This window comes from Myxocyprinus asiaticus, chromosome 2, assembly GCF_019703515.2.
Source record: "Myxocyprinus asiaticus isolate MX2 ecotype Aquarium Trade chromosome 2, UBuf_Myxa_2, whole genome shotgun sequence".
Taxonomy (NCBI): domain Eukaryota; kingdom Metazoa; phylum Chordata; class Actinopteri; order Cypriniformes; family Catostomidae; genus Myxocyprinus; species Myxocyprinus asiaticus.
The window spans coordinates 22199943-22224499 of record NC_059345.1 but is presented as its reverse complement, the minus strand read 5'-3'; the positions used below and the strand labels follow the sequence as shown (position 1 = coordinate 22224499).

Sequence of the window (24557 nt, the reverse complement as noted above, 5' to 3'; positions counted from 1 at the left end):
GAGGTCGCTAGGAGGTTTAAGTCTTTTAGTTTGAAGTTTGGTTTTTGTTGTTCCCTTTCATTCAAGCTGTGTCTTGTTACCCTTCTTAGTTCTAGTGTGTATATATAGCCTTTATGTTTTCCCTGTCATTTGTCTTGCATTATTTGATATCTTTGTAGTTTGGTGAGTTCTTGCTTGTTTTGCTTAGTTTTTGTTTGCTTAGCTCAGTTCTCATTTCATTTTGACATTTATGGCTTTTGATTTTCATTTACTTAATAAACATGCTGCATTTGGGTTCTAAACTCCTACTCCCCGGACCCTCATCATTACAGTGTGAGGAAAAAATCCACATTTTAGTCTTGATACAACAATCAGCGCTCCCATCCGAAGTAATACTCAAATCCTGCTCTCATTTAAAAATTCAAAATGTATGCCTCAACAAGCAATATGACGGCATTTAGTGATGTGAAGTAGGTGTACTTTGAGAGATTGCAGTATTCTAATGTTTGGATGTATATTTCTGAATATGATGTGACTGCCTTTATGGAGAGTAAGATTTTCAGCGATTAACATCTTCAGTTTCACTCTGTTCCTTACACAGAGCTATTGTATGGTTTCAGAAGACTTTACCTGCAGTATGAGTCATCTAGAATACTTTTACTGTGTTTATTTTTTTATTATTAAATATTGTGACTGTACTTGCATCTGCTTGTCACATCTTTTATTTAGTTGGTTGGGTATATTGTTGTTATATTATTGGTTAGTTTAGGCATGGGGTTGTGTTTTCAAAAATATCTGTATTATAGTGTAATTGAAATAATGATTGCCCTGCCTGACATGTTTATATTGTTTATAAGTGGTTAGGTTTAGCGGTGGGGTTGGGTTAAGAAATGTAAAATATAGATATGATAGTATAATGTAACAAGTATAAGTACAATGTAATATTTAATCAAATTTATTTATAAGTATAATGAAACATATTGCAGTTAAACACACTCACTAAATCCGAAGATTGCCGAGCCTATGACGGAACTGTCTGAAATTCGGTGAAAACGGAATGACAAAGATGTTTTCATGATGTAGACAAAAAGTCGCTACGGTGACATTTGGTGACATGTTATTTACTAGTCAAAGGCAGTTTTTACAGGGCGCTGTCCATGTAGGACAGTGTAAATGGCTAATAATGTAAAATGGAGGATGGTATCTGTGCCAAAGGCTGAATCTTATTAAAGGTTTGCTAGGAAGGTTAAAACCTACTTAAATTTTCCTGTAGCTCAATTGGTAGGTCATGGCGCTAGCAACACCAAGGTCATGAGTTTGATTTCCAGGGAACACACATACAAATTTAATGTATAGCTTGAATGCACTCTTAGTCACATTGGATAAAAGTGTCTGCCAATAAGTAAATGTATAGGACTTCTTTATGGAGACACATGGAAACATGCACAAGTGTGCACACATACACACACACTTAAATTTTAACTTAAATAGAATCATTGCCCTCTCATTCTCTCTCTGTTTCCACTTGGGTCTGTCTTTCTCTTTGTCTCTCACCCTCTCTCTCCTCCTGCTGCTTTCTTTACATCTTGTTTCTTCTCTCTCTCTTTCTCTCTCTCCTTCTGCGTAGCTCAAAGGGCCGTCTCTTCAATTCCTGCTGCAGCTTAGGCGGCAAGTGGCTGTGAATGCAAATTAGATTGAAAAACCAACTCACACACATACTGAGCTTGTACCTCTCCCGGTGCTTCAGAGAAGGATGAATGTGGAAGAAGAAACTGTGACAGAGGCAGTGAAAGATAAATAAATGGGGAGAAAGATGGAATAAGGTGGAATATAAAGAGGATGTGGAAGTTTAACGGTGCATAAGGAGTGAACTAGCCTCACCTTTTATATATATATATATATATATATATATATATATATATATATATATTTATTTTTTTATTTTTTTAATTGGGGTGAAAAAAAAATACATTTCTTACATTTCATCAGCTCCCATAGGTATTGAAACTGTTACTGGGGACACAGTGGGTGGCGAAGGGGATGATGAAGTAGAGAGGAGAGAAAAAGAACAAAGAAAGGGAGACTTTGGAGAAAGAGGAATATGTTTATTAGCCAAAGTTTATTATTATGAATATAGATAAGCATGGCCTCCCTTACCCAGTTTACACCTGGTAGTGACATCAGCCTCTGATGGTTCAATAATTTAGTGGATAACTCACAGTTGTACAGTAGGAGTCAGAAATGCATGTTACTACATCATATTTGTGGTGTAAATGCTATGAACAGGGCCTGGAAGAGAAGAGAAGAGAAGAGAAGAGAAGAGAAGAGAAGAGAAGAGAAGAGAAGAGAAGCAGTTGGCATGGTGGAACACTTTCACTGACAGTGACATGTTCTATTTAGATCCATGTGATTAGTGGCAGCATTTTGTCTGTTTTAACAGGATTACATCAACGTCAGCGAGAAACTGTTGGGAACAATTGTCCCTTAAAATGGGATAGATTACACTAAACCAGCAAGATTAGCCTGCATCTGTCATATGTACACTCATATACACAATCTTTATACTCACAAACAAACACACATTAAGAAGTTTAGTGAAAGAAAAGACAAGTCATTAATAGGCCTCATAAGTCACCATGAATTGTTTGTCTTAGCTGTCATAAACCATTTATTGCAGTTATTATGATGTTTTTCTTATCCAAGATGCCGTATGACTACAAATGGCATTATGTGAGCAGTTGAGATAACACATCACATAATTGTCCTACATTATACTCCATTTAAAACTATTTTAAATAGCATAATTATTATGCTTGCAGCTTTTATGACCTCCTATTAATTTAGCAAGTGCGTACAATATTTGTACATCTAAAAATTCATTTGGCAAACTACATGACTATTTATGTGAACTGCAAAGAAGCTAAAAAGTGATTTTTTAAAAAAGGAATTGGTTAGCAGTCAGAGGACCTAAAATATACACTGTCCCTTATATATTTTACATACTGCAACTTTTAATCTACAATCTTGAAGTTGGAAAAAGTGAACGTCAATGTTATTTGTTAAATTCCCATGCATGGTCCAAAATGCCAAACAGGCATTATAATGGCCATAAATAATTCATTCTGGCAATGTTGTTTGCATTATTTTTATTGAAAAATATACAGCATATTTGTCCCAATGACAAAGGGACTATAAAGAGGTTTTTTACGTGCATATTTGTGACAAACAGCACAAGTCATTGTGTCACTCGAGATGAAACTTACTTGTCACAAAAACTTGAAGACCCATAGAAAAGGAAAAAAAAAAAAACGTTCTAGGCATCCTAGATTAGGTAATCGACAGTATTAATGTAAAAGTTGTTAGAAGAAGTGTTAATGGCAACAGATGTTTTCTAGAGTGTTTCTGTGTCTTTGATTTGACTTAAATTATGCATTATGTTGCAGTTCCTAATAAAGTTACTGGCCAACTGGCATTTTACATCCGCACCAAAGCCAGTTTGCACTTGGCGAGTTTTCATTTTGCACCCTGTACCCATGTATTATCTCAGTTGCATGACAGTAGTTATGTATTATCTGCATTAATTACATATATTATCTCAGTTTTAATGTCATGCATTACTTTTATCTCTCTGCAACATGGCTGTTAAAAGTAAGAACTGAAATAATTAATAAATTGTTAATAAAAAGTTGATTACTCTGATTTTATTTTTTCAGTGCAGATATATCGGTACAGTTTAGATGCACAACTAGTTCTTAAAATATGATATTAAAACAGGTATTGTAATAAGCTTTAAGTTCAGCTTTATGCAAGGTTTGAAAAGCCTATGACAGCTCTCTGCAGTCTTTATGACTAAGCAGGCAGATATCGCTGGGCATCATGTTTCTCTGGAGACTGAGCTTTAATTCCAAGCACCAGGGGTTACTGGGAAACAGCTTTAACCTTCATCCTGTCTGCATCTCCACCACACCTCCAAATATCATCCATCCGGCTGTGCTCTGTTCAAATATTCCTTTTTTCACACATTCCCTCTATTCACCTTGTCTCTGTATACATCCCTCTCGTTCTCTTTACTTACACTAAAAACTTCCACTTTCATTCACCAATGTTGCCCCTTTTTCCCTATTTGTCTTTCATGCTCGCTCTCTCTCTCTCTCTCTCTCTCTCTCTCTCTCTCTTTCTCTTTCTCTCTCTCTCTCTCTCTCTCTCTCTCTCTCTCTCAATGGTTATTTGGACACGGTACCATGGCAATGCTATGTTTTATGGACACTACCATAATGTTTATACTATGGTATTCTTTGAAGTACCTTAAATACCATTGTATATAAATACAATAATAATGCAGAACCATACAATATATCAAACCATTATGTTATTACTGGGTGAATCTCATGATTACATTTCCAGGTCACATTTCACCCCAAAATAATCATAAATAAAATAAATTAAATTTTGCATAAAGAAAATAAAGCATATTATTGGAATTCTTATTATTGTAATGCATCCTGAAATTTTTCTTTTGAGTTTTGATAATTCTGAATAATGATGATTCTCAATACTGTAATTTAAAAAAATACAATGATTTTTCTTTCATAATCATCATAAAAACAGTATAAAAAACACAATCATGTATAAGTGCTTTACTATTTAAATAATATATATTTTTCACATTATAGTAATGAGAATGAGACCTTTTGGTTAATGAGACTTAAAATAATGAGTATTGAAAGGGAGGGGGTGCTTAATTGTCATCATAATTATGTCTTAATGCAAATATATCTTAATGGTTTTAAAAATAGTTTTAATTTTCTTTAAGCAAAATATTTTCTTCTTTCTTTCTTTCTTTCTTTCTCTTGTTCTTTTGTTCATGTTCTTGACAAATTTTGTGATATTCACCCTAACACCCTAACATACCACCACAGCACTATTTTGTAAGGTTTTTCCTTCCATTTGCTCTCTCTATCTCTCCGTTTCTGTCTTTAAAATCCACTGTTTCTTTCTCTCTCTGTCCATCTTTCCCTCTCACTCAGTACCAGGAATCTGCCTTGCAACTTTATTCAAGCAAATCAACTCCGACTGCATTAAAGAACCATGCTGGACTGTAGCCATTCGTTGAATAATTCTGTTTAACAGAGCTGGCTCTAATGCTTATTCAAATTCTAATTTAAATCTCTCCATTTCATATAATAGAAAGTCACTTCGCACCAGGTTGGCAAGGAATCTTTAATGCTGTTAAATAGAGCTCCTTTATATCCAGTCTATCAAAGTCACTTGGGTGTTCTCTTCCTATCTCTGCTCTAATTTCAACCCATTTCCACTCAGCAGAAGCTGAGAGGCATGACAACATCAGCTGGAAGCCATCTGGCTATCTCATTCCTTTTTGAAGCTGATTTTCGGAATCATATTTCTGTAAAGAGGGTGAGCCACAGGTAGCAGATTGGACTCATACCCCCCCATTTGTGAAATCAGAGAGAGAGAGAGGAGATGCCAGCTAGAACGCTTCGGTACACAGGAACCTGTGGTCGGCCTGATTACGAACCCTGACATCTAACACTGAGGGAGTGTGTAATTCCACTGGCATCTGCTGATGAGGCCCGCTGTGTGTGTCCTCATAATGATAGCTGCACCAACATGTGTGTGTGTGTTTGTGTGTGTGTGTATGAGCAACTCATCCACATTAAACAGTGACCTCGTATGAATGAATGATCATTACATTTATATAGTGCTTTTCTGACACTACACTCAAAGTGCTTCACACAGTGAACAGGGGACTCTCCTCAACCACCACCAGTGTGAGTCCACCTGGATGATGCGACAGCAGCCATAGTGCGCCAGTACGCTCACCACACACCAGCTATTGGTGGAGAGGAGAGAGTAGAATTATTGAGCCAATTAATGGATGGGGAATATTTGGAAGCCATATAGCCGTATAACTCATACAGAGCATTCATCTAACGTAAGTAACGTATACACACATACACACTAACACACACATGAAACGGCAGGCAAAGACAGGTGTCGTCCTGTTTAAAGCCCAGTTTTACAGTACATATTTATACTGTAAAACACATGCACACACATACAAATGCAAAATGTTAAACAAATTGTCCTCAGCTTTACTGCACAAACATACCCCCAACACGTAAACAAGAACAGAACAGATAAACTGCTGACCACATTCACACTCACACAACCTCTGGTTATGACTGGTGATGCCAAGCCTGTTTAAAAGGAGGTGCAAAAAAAGAAGGGCATTACACACACATGAAAACACTCACTTGCAGTAAGCCTGCTGGTTTTAGCTGCCCTGTTAAGGCCAGAGGGCACAGCAAGATCAACACCAGGAACGGGGATGAAATAACAGATTGCATAAGTACTTAACTAGAGAGAAAAGAGAGAGGGGCAGTTAGAAAAAGAGGCTATGGGTAGAGAAATGATGAGGAGAGATGATCATAAAAAAAATGTAAGTCAAGGAGAGAGAAAATGAACAACTTGGATTGGAGGATGAATTTGGGTACAGTCCAGGTAAATGACTCAATAATCAGTGAGAGAAAAGCAGAAATGAGCCAGTCCAAGATCTGGATTGAATTGATTTTGGAAGGTTGCAAAGCTAAACTGAGAACAATAATTCATTTAGAGATGCTTTATAATAATGTGGCTGCGAGACACACAGGCGCAGTACTGTTAATCTCAATAATGTGCTTATGTCTGTCTTTTTCCACATCTTTTTTAATGTCCTAACATATCCACAGACTGTAACTCAAACTTGCCTTCACTGAATCTCATAAAATTTTGCTGCCATATGTTTTTCACCCAATCAGATTACCCTCTTGTCATCGAGGGCCAGTTATTGCCTGTCAATGTAGGAAAGCCAGTGCTGGGCTCATGGATACCGTCTGTAAACTCTGCAGCAGAAGTGGCAGATGGCACTTCCTGTTTGGCCAGACCGCCTCTCTTTTGTGTGTGACAAGATATTTTTCTTTGTCATCAAATACACACATTCTCCCCTGATTTTACAGTAAACCACTCTCGCTCGCTAAGAGAGTCTGCTGACTTATCGTTCTATCTCACATCTTTCTCACCCTTCCTTTTTAATCTTTATTGTTTAGTAGAGAGACCCCTTCATTTTCTTTCTATGGGTCTGTTCTGAAGCTTAGTGAGCTGCCTTGCTGTCTCCTGCCTACAAAGACAGCTGTTTTCTGTGGCAGCATCCTTACAGAAATGATGCCTCATAAGAGAGTGATTTGGAACACTCTACATAGGCGGCAGCTCCGCGCATCAGTCAAATAGCTCACCTTGTGCGCAGCGTACTGGAAACTCGACTTGCAACTGATTTCAATACAGGTGATGCGAGAGGAACAACGCGTACTCTAATAAGCGTAATTACGCCTTTTACGCATTAATTTTGTGTAAAATAGTCTGTATTAACTTTCAGTGTTGTATGGATTGTAAGTAATTTAAAATCCAAATTTCTCTTGCTTCATCCTCCATCTTGGATTTATTTTTCCACCAAGCTCATCACGATGCATTCTGGGATTGCCCACCCAGGGAAGGATACAAACGATGATACCTTAGAATTTGGCCAAAACGAGATATCTTAAGAGGCAGCATAATTAAGATACCTACCTTTGGGAACAGCCTTCACGTCGGTAACGCGCCTATGATGTCTTAAAATTCTGCTTCCGATTGGAAGTTCACTAGGTTTTGGAACAGACCTTATATTTATCACTTTTCTGAGCTCACACTAAGTTAAGAAATCTTCAAAAATGGTCTAAACATATCTTTATAATGCGTTCTCTGACAAACATTATTTGTTTCATAAGGTAACATTACATTCCACCTTTCCACTCCATTTCTTTCTTCACCTATTTTAAAATAAAGGCATATCAACAAATAAAGTCTAATGATTAAATTAATTAGAAATATATATTTATTGCATCGTATTGTATGTATATAGATGATAAATTCCACAGTTTACACACAAAGACAACAGTATTAACACTGTGTGTATGTGTGAGCACAGCACCCTCTGTTCATGTTTCCCTACAGGGAGTTTTAGCTGTGTGCTTGTGTGAGAACACGTGCCTGGTGTGTGTTGTGTTCTCCTTCCCTCAGGTCCTCTTTCTCCACCTCTCACATTTTCAACATGAGGCGGATGGTACTAGCTTGACCAAAGCAGCGGGAGGTACGACTGAAGAGAAGGGAGGGGTGAGATGGGGTGGGATGGGAATGGGAATTCTTGTTTTTCATACCGCAGCAGTTAATTCCTGATTTCTCTACATTGATTTTTCCTTCATCCCCGGAAGCCATTTGGAATAGTAGAAAGTAAAGCTGGTATTAAAAAGTACCGCAAAGCACAGCAGAACAATGACGAGAGAGAATATTCACAGATCTAACATCAAACTTCTTTGATCTTGTGGAAGATTTGTGTCTTTCTTGTGTTTATGATACTTTTTGTTGTTTTTTGCTTTTCTTTTTTTTTTTTTTTTTTTTTTGTCACCTTTTGAAAATGACAACAATAACCTCTTGCTGCTTTCTTGTTTTTTTGCTCTTTCTTGTTTTCTTTTTTGATTTTTCTCTTACCACAGTAATCTTTTTGAATTTTCTCTTTTCTCTTTTTCCCTCCTTTTTGTCTTAACCCTAGGTCCACTCACAAAAAAACTTGATGAATCAACACTGAACCGGCCACGAGATGAAGGTATTTTTGTTGCATGTTTTTCCTTTTTTCTTGTCTTTTCAAAAAGAATCTTTTTTTCTTCTTCTTCTTTTTTTATATATAAAGAAAACAGCCTTTCATTGGTAGTGATGAAAGGTATATGAATCATTTGTGCATACTGTATATGTGTGTAAATGTCTGTGTGGAATGAGTTGAAAACTTTCTCATATGACTTTGGAGGGCACTCACTCAACTGCTCACTGTTGTAGATCATAGTAGCAGCCATTAAAGAAAAACCCCCACTGTACTTTCATTAACTAAAAGGAGAACAGTGGTTTAGAAATGTAATACCCAGACAGTGCTGTCTGAAGTACAATTTTACAGCTTCTCTCGGGAGGCGGTTGCTTTTATGATGTTTTTTGAGACTTGGAGCGATTATTAGGCTTTAAACTTATCTCCAACTCTCACAAAGACAAAGAGGTGTTTTCGCTATGTTTTGTCAGCACAAGTTGTTCTCTGAATGTGATAGTAAAGACCAGGCAATAAATCTAAGAAATAAAATGGGCCAGTGGCTAGAGGAAAGCCAGAAAAACACAGATACACACACATGGATCAGCACATGTTGTCATCTTTTATCTTGGACATGGTAATTAGGCTAATACTCGTTTTATGGACTCCTTTCTTAAAAAGATCCTATGAAATGTATGTTTTTGCCCTGATGTTTTCTTGTTTTTACCAAAGATGTTTTTTTGTTTTTTTTTTCCCTACCCTCTCAGTCTTGCTGTTTTTTTTTGTTTTGTTTGTTTTTTTTTGTTGTTTTTTGTTTTTTTTTGGGAATGAAACAGCAATGGGGTTTAGAAAGCTTTTAGAGTGTTCCTCCATTTTTCTATCTCCCTTTGCAATTTGACACTGTCCCTAACTCAGTGTTTTTACTGTGTTGATGAATTGCTGGTTGGATCCTTGAAAGCTTGTGGCCTCTCTGGAACTGAATTGCGGACTCACTCAAGTGTAATCAGTGCATACGAAATAATCCATTCATGACTGCTCTGCCACTATCGTATGATGGGGGGAAAGTTCACCTACAAATATTAGATAATCTGGAATGATTATGAGTGTGTGTGTACTTCTGTGTTTTTATATACTTTGTATGTGTTTTTCTGTGTTTGTTTTAATATGGCTATGTATGTGTGTGTGTATACTTTATGTGTGTGTGTGTTAGGTCAGGTCTTTAGGGGAAGTGCTATTTGTGAACAAGGCAGTGTTAAGCCCCTGTGCTGAAAACAGGATTGATTTTTGCTGAGGGAGAGAGTGTCACGTATTAGTACGAGTATGTTTGTGTGTGTGTGTGTGTGTGTGTGTGTGTGTGTGTGTGTGTGTGTGTGTGATTAGTTTATGCGTCAGCCCAAGAGTAGGTGTCCAGACATGGTATGTGTCCACCAGAGCCCTGTTCATTATTTAAGCTGTGTGTCACATAATTATCTATGCGCAAATTCACACACACACACTTGGAATTTACAGTTTCACACTCAACACCTTGAAATGGAAAAGTAAGCGGTAGTTCTAGCAGGAAGACTCTGGATCCTTACACTTTCATTCAATCAGGCATCTCATCTAATCACAATACAGCCTCCGCTTTATAAGTCTACACACCTGTCTCTATTGTTCGCATACTTCCCTTGTTTTCACCCCCTTCCACCCCATCTCCACCAGTTTACGTCCCGTCCTGGGCGGGGGTAAGCTCTGCTCCCCTGCTGTCATCGCCTCCGGCAGGATGTGACATTTCAAGCAATTATCTGAACGCTGAACCATAGGATGGGGCTTACACCAAATATTAGAAGTTTATCTACATTCGTAATAATTTCAATCATCCAGAGTCTTTTCTGATAGAACCTAGAAATTGTGCAGAATGTTAAATATTTCGTACTCATTTTACGTCATATCTTTTCTTTGTTTTACATTTTTGCAAATCCAAAAGCTCTGTTTATTTAAAATTTTAATTCAATATTGAATCACAGATTTTCAATGTACAGTATATGACCCTGTTTTCACCTGGCATTTAAAATGTGTTTCGGGTTGAGCATTGAGCGGAGCTGTGATAATTTCACCTGAGTGGAGAGCGCCTTTTTGAAGATCCTGCTCCGCTCGCTCAGGCCGCTCAGTGCCGCTCGCTCAACCCAGAATGCGCTTCATGATATGCTGGTTTAGGAATCTGCGAAATAAGCTATAGGCCTGATGTTATGGAGCTCTAACATTGTTTTAGTGAAGTTGCAAACCTTATAACCTAAATAAATGCAAAGTATAAATCAAAGCTGAGAACGAGGAAATCGAAAGGGACTGTAGACTGTGGAGAGACCGTGAGAATTAGCAAATATTCCTTTTGGAGTCGTACCTGTCACATTGCTAGAGAGCATGAGGATGTGCTACGCGAACATGGTAGCACAGCAAAAGGTGAGCTAGTAGGCTACACTACTATTCGATAATAAATTAATAGATAAGTAAGGTATCTTGTTGTTTTGCCATCATGTCAGTGCAGCTACCAGCTAGATACAGGCCCGGTTCTGCAGGGTTGCGAATGTTAGAACACCCTGAATTGAATATGTACGATTAATAATACTGTATATTGGCAAAGCATATTTCCTTGAATCCCGGCGAACACACACAAAAAATCCCTGCATCAAAACCAATAAACATGTATGATCTTGCAGATCAGTGTCCTAATTTGCAGGCAGAGCATTCTGCTTTCATGCCTCTAGTTGTACAATTGAGCATTTGATTGGTAAAGATTTCCGCTCTCGCATAGAGAATTTCATAGCGGAATTATCTCACTTAGCCTAATAAACTGCCTGTTGCTTTCGATTTCTGCTTCGGGATAAAGTGGCACATAACTGCTGGTCAGTTTCCCAAAGCCAAATCCACACCTTAACATGAAGTGAAACTTAAAAATTACTCTAGATTAGTGTTTGCAGATATCCTCTTCCGACATCGCTTGCTACATTCATGCGCAGAGAAAAAAACCTATAAATGATTGTACATTAGAAAAAAAATAAATTCTTCAACGAAGGCAGTGAATTGTGAATTAAATAATTTTTATATATTGGACAAAATCTCACTTTATGCAGGACAAATATTTTTTTATTTGTTAAATCCATGATTAAAACTTGCAGTACATATAAAGAGCGCATGCACAACACATGATCGTTTGATGCATATAAAGTCCAGATTCACTTTATAATGCTTTAAAAATATCAAGAAAAAACAAAGGGGGCACATGCTATCTACTAATATAATAATTATTATTTAAATAACCACAGTCCTTTAGATTGAATATGATTCGTACATATAAAACTGTAGGGAATATTAATAAAGCAACATCACTGAAAAAGAGAAACACATTCACTGCTCTTTTCTGGATAACTTAATACACCCTTTAAAACTGAACACAAAATTAGGATGAGAAATTGCTCATTTTAATTTACAGACCCAAAGTCTGATAGCATTAAATCAGAAACATATTAATGCATCAAATCTATAATCATTCCGTGGAGACAACTGAAGCATAATTATGAATTTCACTTTTACCTGCAGTATTTTTCATGTTTTCATTAATGACATAAATGACTCGAACAAACTTTAAAGTTGAAAAGATTGTGGTTTTCTGGGTCGGTTGTATCACTCGGGTCCAGTTTAAACTGAAAAGCGCAAATTTGTGCGTATGTGAGTTTCCGCGCCAACGCACATGTTTTATCATTTGTAGAGGCATGTTTGATGACTTGTTTGAAGTAAATAATGGTAATTTAGAACTGATTTTTTTTTTTAAGGTATTTTTTGAAGATGTTGATGACATATGTGCTAACAGAGAAATATTTGACTGATTACAAATGATAACGAAGGTCTGGTAGACCCAATTATCTAACAGCAGTTGTAAACCAGTTCAAGATAAACAGCAAGATTTTATATACAAAAACACAACAATACAATCACATAATTCAGATGTGTACATTACTAATCATTTGATAATTTAATAAATGTCGGCCTATAGTCTATATTTCACCCAGAGGGGCACCTCAGCCCATGTGGGCAAAGGGGCAGTTGCTTGGGCCACTATAGCTACCCCCTGTGTACATGCTTGGAACCAAGTATACTACAGAGAAATTTAATGTCGGAGCGGGATTTGAGCATACGCTTTCTTACCAGTGAGCGAGCAGTACTTGAGCGGAGCATCCGCTTGGGCCATCAGGCATGGAGCAGGTTACTGAGCAGAGTGTCACACCGCTCTGCTTTGCTCACATGATCTGATCCAATCACATGTGGTCAGTGTGACAAAGAAGAAAGAATATCATTTCTTGCTCTAGTTTTGGAGATCAGCGACAAACCATATGTTGTCCTGAGAGATTACTCTGTCAATATTCAGCCATCTTGGCTGATTAACAGAAGTGGTTAATCAGTTTTGCTTATGTCAATTCTTAAATCTATGGACATCTTTGTTTTTTGTTATGTTTATTAAATATAATGTAAAATAAATGAACATAAATGTAAAATAAAAACCAAATATTATGTACATTTAATTTCAGTAGTAATAGCACCATATACTGGAATTATACCAGTTATTTGCTCTGTAGATGTCATCCTAAGCATGACATCCATTGAAAAACCCATTGTGGTCACCCACTAATGGTTATCATCACTAACAAATAAGAATTTGACACAACGTCACAATTTACTTCTAAATTCCAATAAAGCTTTAGCATTTAGGTGGTTCTGATCTTAATTACCTACTTAGTCTTTCATGGATGGTTACCCTGATTTACAAAATAGATTAGCACAAGCAAAACTCCAGCAAAACTGCAACAAAAAGAAATCAGCTGCTGATTGGTCAAGGGAATTAACATGCTTCAATCAGAGACCAAGGGTACAAAAAGCTAGATTGTTTTGTCATTGCACAACATGGGCTGAGTGACAACTACTCCATCTTATTTCAATCAGGCATAAACTGTTGTGACTCCGGAAGTAGAGATGTCCTCATGGTGCCTGAAGGACAGCAATACTTCAGATAAAGATAAAAATGACAGCAAATGGAGTTTGTATCTGCACGTAAATCTGCACAAATGGGGGATGATCTAACAGCATTAAGATTGGTTTGTGTATATTTAGCTTAGCTAAAAGGGACATCTGTCAGAGTTTGCCTCCAGATTTAGTCAATTGTTCTATAACTGAGAACTGTCTCAGTATTTTGAGATATTTCCAGGTTTTTCATGTAAAATGTTAGGTAATTAGTACTATACCATATTTACAGTTGCGTCCAAAAATATTGGCACCCTTGGTAAAAATGAGCAAAGAAGGCTGTGAAAATTAAAAAAAAAAAAAAAAATCTGCATTGTTTATCCTTGTGATCTTTCATTCAAAAAAAATCACAAAAATCTAATCGTTAATTTAAATAAAACAATTGAAACAGGGGAAATATCTCATTATTAAATAAATATTTTTCTCCAAAACGTGTTGGCCATAATTATTGGCACCCTTTTATTCAATACTTTTTGCAACCTCCCCTTGCCAAGATAACAGCTCTGAGTCTTCTCTTATTATACCTAATGAGGTTGGAGAATGTCATGGTTACTTGCATAACCTCCGTTCCCTGATGGAGGGAACGAGATGTTGTGTCGATGTGGTGACACTAGGGGTCACACTTGGGAGCCCGAGAAACCTCTGGTCTTTGATAAATGGCCAATGAAAATTGGCGAGTAGTATTTGCATGCCACTCCCCCGAACATACGGGTATAAAAGGAGCAACCACTCATTCAGGTTTTATGCTGAGGAGCCGAGACAAGGTCCGGCCATTTCAGCGGGTAGTTCAGCGTTGTGGCAGGAGGGACACAATGTCTCATTCCCTCCATCAGGGAACAGAGGTTACACAAGTAATCATGACATTCCCTATCTGTCACTCACTCGACGTTGTGTCGATGTAGTGACACTAGGGGTCCCTATAAAAAAACGCTGCAACTGGCTGAACTGTGTTACGTGAACTGGCGGTGTGTGACGGGCAGACAACTATGTGCCTCGTAGCCAGTGCACCAGGCCAACGCGTAACCTCCCCCAACATAGTTATGAGTGTCGAACGGCCCTTTGGGGACAAGTCGACTACCCAAAAGATAGAGACAGGCTAGCCCAGTCGTGGCCTCTTTTCCCCTTCTTTTTTCCTCTCCCTAAAAAAAAGGGGGATTATCCGACTGGGCCGACCAGGTCTAGGCAGGGGATGTCCCTCCCAAGGGGAGGACACCGCGGAGACCATACCTTGCCTAGAGAGAGGGGGGATATTTAAGTGGAAAATACATCACATGGTCTTGCCGATCATGTGGAGAAGTCTCATGGTAGGTCCTACCCAACGGGGGAGGAGTTACTACAAACATGGAGACTGTGGCAGAGGGGCCTCTGCCCAAGGAAGACGCAGTTTGCCAACAGGGAAACAAATTAGCGGAAGATATACATCACATGGGGTTGCCTACAGGGAACCGCCACATGCGGAGCACCTACCCCAGAACAGGGCTTTTAGTAAGCATGTGTTCTGGGCCGGCAGCGAGTCTCTCCGAAAACTCGACTGCCACAGGGCTCGGAGGAAGTCAACCAGGGAACATAGTTTGTGAACACTACTGGGAGTTAATGGCGCATGTCTTCAGCTCAAAGGAGATGAAGGCGCTATGTGCAAGCGATACACCCGTCTGGCTATCCCGGGCTTATCGACTTCTATTGCGTGCCATTACCTGGGACAATACCGGATCCACCCGGAGGTTGCAGAACCTTGCAAAGGTGTTGGGTGTTGCCCAACCTGCTGCTCTGCAAATGTCTGTTAGAGAGGGACCCCTGGTAGAATGGGCTCATAGTGCTACCGGGGGCAGCACGTCCTGGGCATGATATGCCATAGCTATGGCGTCAATGAGCCAGTGGGCGATCCTCTGCTTGGAGACAGTGCTTCCTATCCACTGTGCACCAAAGCAGACAAAGAGCTGCTCAGAGATCCTAAAGCTCTGTGTGCGATCCAAATAGATGCATAAAGCGTGCACCGGACACAGCAACGACAAGGCTGGGTCTGCCTCCTCCTGGGGCAGAACTCGCAGGTTCACCACCTGGTCCCTAAAAGGGGTCGTGGGAACCTTGGGCACATAGCCCGGTCGGGTTCTCAAGATCACGTGAGAGTAGCCTGGACCGAACTCCAGGCACGAACAAGAGAACGCTTGCAGGTCTCCTACCCTCTTGATGGAGGTGAGCACAGTCAGGAGGGCAGTCTTCAAGGAGAGTGCCTTAAGCTCAGCTGACTGCAAAGGCTCAAAGGGGGCTCTCTGTAGACCCTGAAGAACTACAGAGAGGTCCCATGAGGGAACGAGGCGCGGTCTGGAGGGGTTCAGCCTACTGGTGCCTCTCAGGAACCTGATGATTGGGTCGTGCTTCCCTAAGGACTTACTGTCCACTGTGTCATGGTGTGCTGCTATAGCGGCAACATACACCTTCAAGGTGGAAGGGGACAGCCATCCTTCCAACCTCTCTTGCAGGAAGGAAAGCACCAATCTGACTGTGCATCTCTGGGGGTCTTCCCGTCGGGAAGAACACCACCTAGCGAACAGACGCCACTTAGAGGGGGCCCTGGCCTGAGTGATAGACCGCTTAGGTCTTCCATGTCCCGTCCAGGGGCCAGACATGGAGATTCCAGAGGTCTGGTCACGGGTGCCAGATGGTGCCCCGTCCCTGAGAAAGAAGGTCCTTCTTTAGGGTGCTACCAGGACAACCTGCTCTTCATCCTCCCTGACCTTGCACAGAGTCTGTGCAAGTAGGCTCACTGGGGAAAATGCATATTTGCGCAGGCCAGAGGGCCAGCTGTGTGCCAGCGTGTCTATGCCGAGAGGTGCCTCGGTCAGGGCGTACCAGAGTGGGCAGTGGGAGGCGAACAGGTCTACCTGTGCCTGTCCGAATCGACTCCAGTTCAGCTGGAGGGCCCATGAGGCCTTGTCGGCCTCTCCCATCTTGACCAGGTTGAGCCAAAGATGGCGCTCCTGGACCACCAAGGTGGACATCCCCCCCCTCGAGAGACTGTTCCATGACCTTCGTCGCCCGGAGAGCGAGGTCGGTCGCAGAGCACAGCTTCGGCATCAATCCCGGGGTGGAACTACCCTCATGCATTTCCTTTAGCGCCTTGGCGGACTTGCAGGAGAGCCATGGTGTGCGTGGCTTGTCCAGCGGCACCGTAGGCCTTGGCCGTCAGAGACGACGTAAACCTACAGGCCTTGGATGGGAGCTTTGGGCGCCCACACCAGGTGGCGGCGCTCTGTAGGCATAGGTGCACCGCGAGCGCCTTTATCCACCGGGGGGATTGCAGAATAACCCTTGGCTGCCCCACTATCAAGGGTAGTGAGGGCAGGGAAGCTGAAAGATCGGGACCGGGCAGTAAAAAGTGCCTCCCACAACCTTGTCAGCTCTTCATGCACTTCCGGGAAGAAAGGAATGGGGCGGGGTGTGGCTTTGAGCGGCACCGCGAGTCCAGGAACCAATCATCGAGCCGCGAGGGTTCAGGGGAGAGCGGAGGGCTCCACTCTAGCCCGACGCTCGTGGCTCCCCGGGAAAGCATGTTGTCATCTCCACGTCAGCCTGTGACTTGGCGACTGCACCCAAAGGGAGGAGCCTAGCTGATGCTTCCGCGTCCGGCTGGACGAGCCCTCTCTCCGATGCTGCACTCGAGAGCTCATCACTTTCACGGGCTCCGAATAAGAGGTCGAACTCGCCGTGACAGGAGCCGGTGGACTCATCCGGAAGCCCGATCGGGAAGATGAGCATGCTGGGGAATGGGAGGTCCGTGGGGGATACCCGGCAGAGGTGGTCCTATTGGGGTCCCCAAATTGCCCCCAGTGCTAGCCGCACTGGCCTCACACCTGTGGGTACCAGGACCAAGGCGGGGAGCCTCTGAGGTTGCTTGCTTTCTTACGAAGGTAAGCCGCGACCGCATCATTGCCATGGACATGTTCTCACAATGAGTACATGACCCATCCACGAACGCTGTCTCCGCGTGAGCAGTGCCCAGACACGAAAGACAGTGATCGTGACCGTCAGAAGGTGAGAGATAACGAGTGCAACCAGGAATAACACACAAAGGAAAGGCATCTATAAAAAGACGCGTCTTTTAAAAGACGTTCCATGTGTGCCGCTCTTTTAGAGATATATACTCTTTTAGAGAAATATACTCTTTTAGAGATATATACACTTTTAGAGAAATATACTCTTTTATTTCTGCCGAAGCGTCCAGGGGCATTCTCTGCAGTGCACCAGTGCAGAGGAGGGAGAAGCCACTGAAATGCGCCATCAGATCCAGCAGAGGTGAATGAACAGTCGTGGGAATTCAGCTCAGTGAGCATGACCGTTCGGCTCCGAAGAGAAAATCTGAATGAGTGGTTGCATACCAGCTCCTTTTATACCCGTATGTTCGGGGGAGTGGCATGCAAATACCACTCGCCAATTTTCATTGGCCTTTTATCAAAGACCAGAGGTGTCTGAGGCTCCCAAGAGTGACCCCTAGTGTCACTACATCGACACAATGTTTAGTGAGTGACAGATAGAGAACACTTGGCAAGGGATCTGAGACCATTCCTCCATACAGAATCTCTACAGATCCTTCAAATTCAGAGGTCCATGTTGGTGGACTCTCCTCTTCAGTTCACCCCACACATTTTCTATGGGGTTCAGGTCAGGGGACTGGGATGGCCATCGCAGAGCCTTGATTTTATGGTCAGTGAACCATTTTTGTGTTGATTTTGATGTTTATTTTGGATCAGTGTCCTGTTGGAAGATCCAACCAGGGCCCATTATAAGCTTTCTGGCAGAGGCAGCCAGGTTTAGATTTTTTATCTGTTGGTATTTGATAGAGTCTGTGATGCCATGTATTCGAACAAGATGTCCAGGACCTCTGGCAGAAAAACAGCCCCACAACATTAAAGATCCTGCACCACATTTAACTGTGGGCATTGGGTACTTCTTCATCTCTGTGTGCGCCAAACCCATCTCTGGTGTTTTCTGTCAAAAAGCTCTTTTTTTGTTTCATCTGACCATAGAACCCGGTCGCATTTGAAGCTTCAGTAGTGTCTGGAAAACTAAAGATGCTTGAGTTTGTTGTTGGTTGAGTTGGCTTATTTTCTTGAAACACTCCCAAACAACTTGTGGTGATGTAGGTGATGTTTGATATTTTTTTTTTTTTACTTTCTGACCCCAAGACCCAACATATTTCTGCAGTTCTCCAGCTGTGATCCTTGGAGATTCTTTGGCCACTTGAACCATCCTCCTCACTGTGCATGGAGACAATATAGACACATGACCTTTTCCAGGCCGATTCTTAAGATCTCCAGTTTATTGGAACTTGTTAATTATTGCCCTGATGGTATAAATGGACATTTTCAATGCTTTGGCTGTTTTCTTATAGCTACTTCCCATTTTGTGAAGCTCAACAACCTTTTGCCACACAACAGAATTATATTCTTTAGTCTAACCCACTGTGATTGATGATTAATGGAATTTGGCCTGTGTGTTACCTCATATTTATACCCCTATGAAACAGGAAGTCTTGGCTGAACAATTCCTAGTCACCCAGGTGCACTAAAAAATATAAAATATGAATGGGAATATACTTCAGATATATTTTACTCATAAGCATTTCTAGGGGTGCCAATAATTATGGCTAATGTGTTTTGGTGAAAAATACTTATTTAATAATGAGATATTCCCCCTCTTTCAATTAAAGGTTTGATTTTTGTGAATTTTTTGAATGAAAGATCAAAAGGGTAAACAATGCAGATTTTTTTTCACAGCCTTCTTTGCTCATATTTATCAAGGGTGCCAATATTTTTGGCCACCACTGTATAGGTCAGTGTTGGGGAGTATGTAGTCTCAGTCTCAGACGGCACACCCACAGACAAGTTCACTATCCATCTAATGCAAATTGCAAACAAAACTGGAAAACACTTTCTCGATCTAGTAAGTGTTAATCAAATTGGCTGGTTTGACACAAGTTTAAATAGTTTGGGCAAACTTTTTATTTTATTTTATTTTTTATTTTTTTATCAGTCCACCTGGAAACAAAGTCATAATTACAGGGCACCTTGTAAAATAAGTTTTTTGGAGAAATAAATATTCACAGGATTTGCCAGAATTTGTCAGGTTAGTGACATTAGTTTTGTTTGAGGCACTTAATAGAAAGTAAACAGCAAGTGAACAGTCTGCAGAGAGACTGCTGCATCATTATTAAAATTATTATTTGTTTCACAGCGGTCTTTATTTGTGGTATAATATATATCTCGGATAACCCCAGCCCAAAACAGCATGCGGGATCAATATACTGTAAGCTGTGACTGATCACTTTTCATGTCAGTCAGATGCCTCTTCATGTCTAAGTGGATGTTTGGCTAGAATAAACTGCAATACGGCCCAGTTTTTTTGCCATTTAGCCAAAGGTCTGGCAACGTGAGACTAGGGAGTAATTAACTAAAGGTGAAATTACATCAATGTTTTTATGTCACACTGTATGACACATGAGCAATCTGAGGTAATAACTAAACTCACCCTCATAACTAAATTATGAGCGGCTTGTAGCTTGGAATGCTTTAAAATAACTTCCTCAACACTGATTTCATGGAAGACTTCCCACCATATTGTTAGCATTCATGTTGCTGCAGTTTTCAATGTTTAAGTACTTGTTAGTATTTTTGTTTTTTGTTAAGAGACCCATGTAGAAAAGTAACTTTGCTACTGTTCTATCTTTACTTTACCACCTCAGCAGATGTTTCGTAACCTCTACAGTGTTCAGGACTGTACATACATTCATCATTATAACAGTAGTGCTATAGAGCTGCCAACACACTCCTTTTTTTTTTAGATTTGCTGTCGCATTGCATGCACACATACACTCAAAAACTCACACACACACAGTTGCCGTTGGGTTTGATTGTTTGACACAGACTGCAGTGTGTGTGTGTGTGTCTGATGAAGGTGCTGAGCTGGATCACCAAGAGAGCGATCTGTCATGTTCTCTTGCACTTTGCCAATCCCTCACTCTTTCTTCCTCTCTTTCTCTTGATTTTTCTAAACAGATTTTCTGTTCTCTGCAGCAGATCCTGCCATGTTCCCCCTTAAGCCTCTCATTCTTCTTTCATATTACTCATTTTCTCTATCCGATATTCACTGAATCTCTCCTTTCTTGCCCTCTTCTCTTTTTGCTCCATCTGTATGTGCGTGTGGTGTATTTGCTCTGTGGGCATTGATGTGTGCTGATGTCTGACTATTTGCGTGTTCTATTTCATTAGCAATGGTGCCTTACCTCTGTGATTCCTCATTCACAGACGCTTAGCTATACAACTGAGTCTTACAGTGCCCCCTAGGGGGAAAACACCCACATATATCCATATATGATACCACAATAAAAGATCTACAGGTGTCCTCTTTTGGCACTTTTCCAATGCACGTTACAGTTCGACTCGACTCGACTCTGCTCGCTTTACTTTTCTGAGCTTACTTTTCCAGTGCAGTCTAGTGCCACCTCAACGTGGGTGGAATTATAGGCTGATCGTCATAGTTGCTCCCCCTCTACTGCCGTGACATCATCTTAAACACGACACAAACATTACTGACCATAAACAATAACACGACCGCTAGCTGTTAGCTACTAGCTCATTGTGCTGCATAAAGCAGTTGTTGCATGGTGATTTTACACAAGTGTAACAGTTAAATTGGCCTGGTTGTTTTAGAAGCAACCTTTCCAGTAGCTGGTCAACTAAATAAAGTGAAGCTTTCAAGGAGAATATAGAGTTAACGTAACAAAACGTACCATCCTCCATCTTGGACTCCAACAATGCCGTGGCCAAGTCCAGGGCATTCTCCCTCCCATTGCTCACCGGTCTATTGCCATAGATAATGTCCATTTGGTCAAACCACTTCCACTTTCTTCTGTTTGAACCACTCCGGCTGTTGTGATCCTTGATGGTTCTGTAGTCACTTTTAAGGTTTTTTAACTTTTCTCTACACTGTTGGTAGGTCCGGTGGTAGCCGTGTGTGGCCAACAGCTGAGACACTTCCTGAAACTCTTTTTCGTTTCACGTTGTTTCGTTCGTCACTAACGAGAGGAACGTCTCCACCTCGTTTATTGACCACGGCATGGTTTTGCACACAGCCATTTCTTTTTACAATTCGAAAGTCACGTGAACAAATGATACTGCTATCGCTGTTGCTAACTTTAAAACTAGCGGGTTGATGTCCCGTGTCGCAAATCCAGTGACACTGGTAGTGACGATTCTCTCTGACCAATAAGTGATCTGCAGGGTTTTGATGTCACATTTAGTATCGGCTCGGCTCGCTTGGAACCTCGACCGAGATGGTACTAAAAAAAGTACAAGGTACCAGGTACTATCCACAGTGGAAAACCCACAAAAAGTGAGCAGAGTCGAGTCGAGTCGAGCTGTACCATGCAGTGGAAAAGCCCCATTTGTAAGATAGAACAGTGATACCCAGCTGGGGGATGCAGGTTCCAGGGGGTACGCAAAAATAGTTGGATTTTGCTATGTTGAACCTAAAAAATGTATGCCTTAAAAAAAATCGCTTCATTACATGTTTTGCTACAGTTTCCTTGTGAAATGTCCAGTGGGGGGCGCCAAAAGGGAGTGAAAGGGTGTCGTAATCAGACAAGGTTTTTAAGGTGAGTATTAGATAGAGGTTTAATGAGTAAAACTCTAACCTAAAACTTTACCTACACCTAACCAACAGTGTTTTAAAAAAAGCAAATGAGAGGTAAACAAAACAGACATCCTTACCTTAAAACAACACCTAAACCTAACCGATACTGTCCAAAAACAAAATACAAAATGAAAAGCAAATATTCTGAAGCAACCACATCATTTCGTGTCACTTCTATGAGCACACATCCAAAACCAACCTGTTCTCATTGTAAAAACTTTACTATAACAAAATTTTTGCAAAATGAGTTGTACCTCTCACTATGTATCGCTGCAGTTTTCTGCTGAAATAAACACTAGAGGCACTACAACAACAAAACGCCAGATGACACTTCACAAACACTTGTTTTTCACTCTGTTCCCCACACAATATTATATTATTACATTTAAACACATTTACTAGAATGCATTATTTGAAACAAGGTGTTTTTTAACTCTTGCATTACATAACCAACTACATATACTAAACTGCTTGGTGGTGCAACTGATAGATCATTGGGGTTAGAAAATGTAAGTCTGGGGTTCAAGACCAGGCAAATCATGTGAGTTGATACATGAGCTGAAAATATCATAAAAGTACCACAAAATGACATGGCTGCTATAGCCGTTGCATATTTATTTTTACATTTGTTTTTATGACACTGTCAGTTAGGTTTCAGGGTAGGGATGTCTGTTTTGTTCACCTCACATTTGCTTTTATTAAATTTTCTTTTTATTACAGTACATTGGTTAGGTTTAGGTGTCGGATTTAGGGTAGGGATTTCGGTTTTGTTCATTTAAAAAAAATTTTTTAAAAAACATCTCACATTTGCTTTTTATTGCACAACTGGTTAAGTTTCGGTTAAAGGTTTAAGTTAGGGAGGTAGGTTTTATTAATTTTAAAATCCATAGAGCATTGACCTAAAATCCATAGAGCATTGACCTTAAACACCTCATCTTTTTGGGAGAACATTAAACTTGCTTTTAGTGCACCTCGGTGGATATTTCACTTAGAAACTGAAGCGATACGTGTAATTTCATTTTACAAAAATGTTGCTTCAGTCACATAATTTCCATGAGATCAGGCTGCACAAAACAAAGAGACATAATTCATGTTTTAAATGTATTGTACATACAGTATATAATTATTTTATAAATATTTGTAATGTAAAGTTATTAAAAGTAAATAACTTAATTGAAAGAAACTGTAATCATAATTTTACAGTTTACAAGATTACAAGAATTTGAAATATAATTCTCTATACTACAAAAAAGTAGTTTTTGCAGTATTTTATTTACTGTAAATTAATATTACAGTTATTAATTACATTGTAATTAAATTATACCCAACACTGTTTAATATATATATATATATATATATATATATATATATATATATATATATATATATATATATATATTAGAAAGAAAATTGCATACATTAAGCCATTTCATTGACTCTTTAATGACAGAATAATAAGAGAGTTTTGCTTACCTATTTGCTTACCATTAGAGTAGAGAGAAAGAAAATAAAAGAGAGAGGCTTGACCTACTTATGTCAGATCTCAGTCTTAGGGAGCAGGTTGTTTGAGTTGGCAGGGAGAGAGAGAGAGAGAGAGAGAGAGAGAGAGAGAGAGAGAGCTACTGAGTAAGTGTTGATCAAATCACAGTGACACTGTAATAGAATAATGCATGCTTTAATTTCACTATAAAGCTTTTGAATAGGCATCTTCAAAGAGTGAAACAGCAATGTACTCATAACATCTACATCCCTTTCAAATGTATTGATTAGTAATAAATATTTCAAGGCGCTGATAGAGATGTTGTGCTGCTCCTACGCTTTCCTTTCAGGCTGGATTTTATTATTTTCCAAAAGAGACCTTATAAATAATAACGAGGTTCCAGCTCTTTTGTGGAGAATTAGACACAAACTGTAAACACAACAGCTTGATTAGTATAGTCACTGATAAAGAAAGGGAATAATGTATGGTACTAGAAAACTTTAGACACATATATTCAATATTTTATTATTACTTTTTACCACATTTTACAATAATAGTAAAGTCATGTATGAAATAACACAAATGGAAGTACTGGAATTATGCATTGACCAAAAAGAAAGTTCTTCTTTAATTTTAGCTTCTTCAAAGGAGCCACCCTTTACCGTGATAATACTCCCGGCATTTTCTCAACCCACT

General features: G+C 40.0%; 1 protein-coding gene across 5 annotated transcripts in view; it reads left to right on the top strand.

The window, feature by feature from the left end:
• Positions 1-24557, top strand: part of nlgn2a (neuroligin 2a) — a 259071-nt gene that overhangs the window by 144170 nt on the left and 90344 nt on the right. For 4 of the 5 annotated variants that reach the window (XM_051722812.1, XM_051722784.1, XM_051722795.1 and 1 more), the window contains one exon: positions 8621-8674. The exons of the other annotated variant lie outside the window; for it this stretch is intronic. In XM_051722812.1, the coding sequence (XP_051578772.1) occupies positions 8621-8674 (54 nt within the window). The remainder of the gene's footprint in view (positions 1-8620; positions 8675-24557) is intronic. 5 annotated transcript variants of the gene reach the window in all.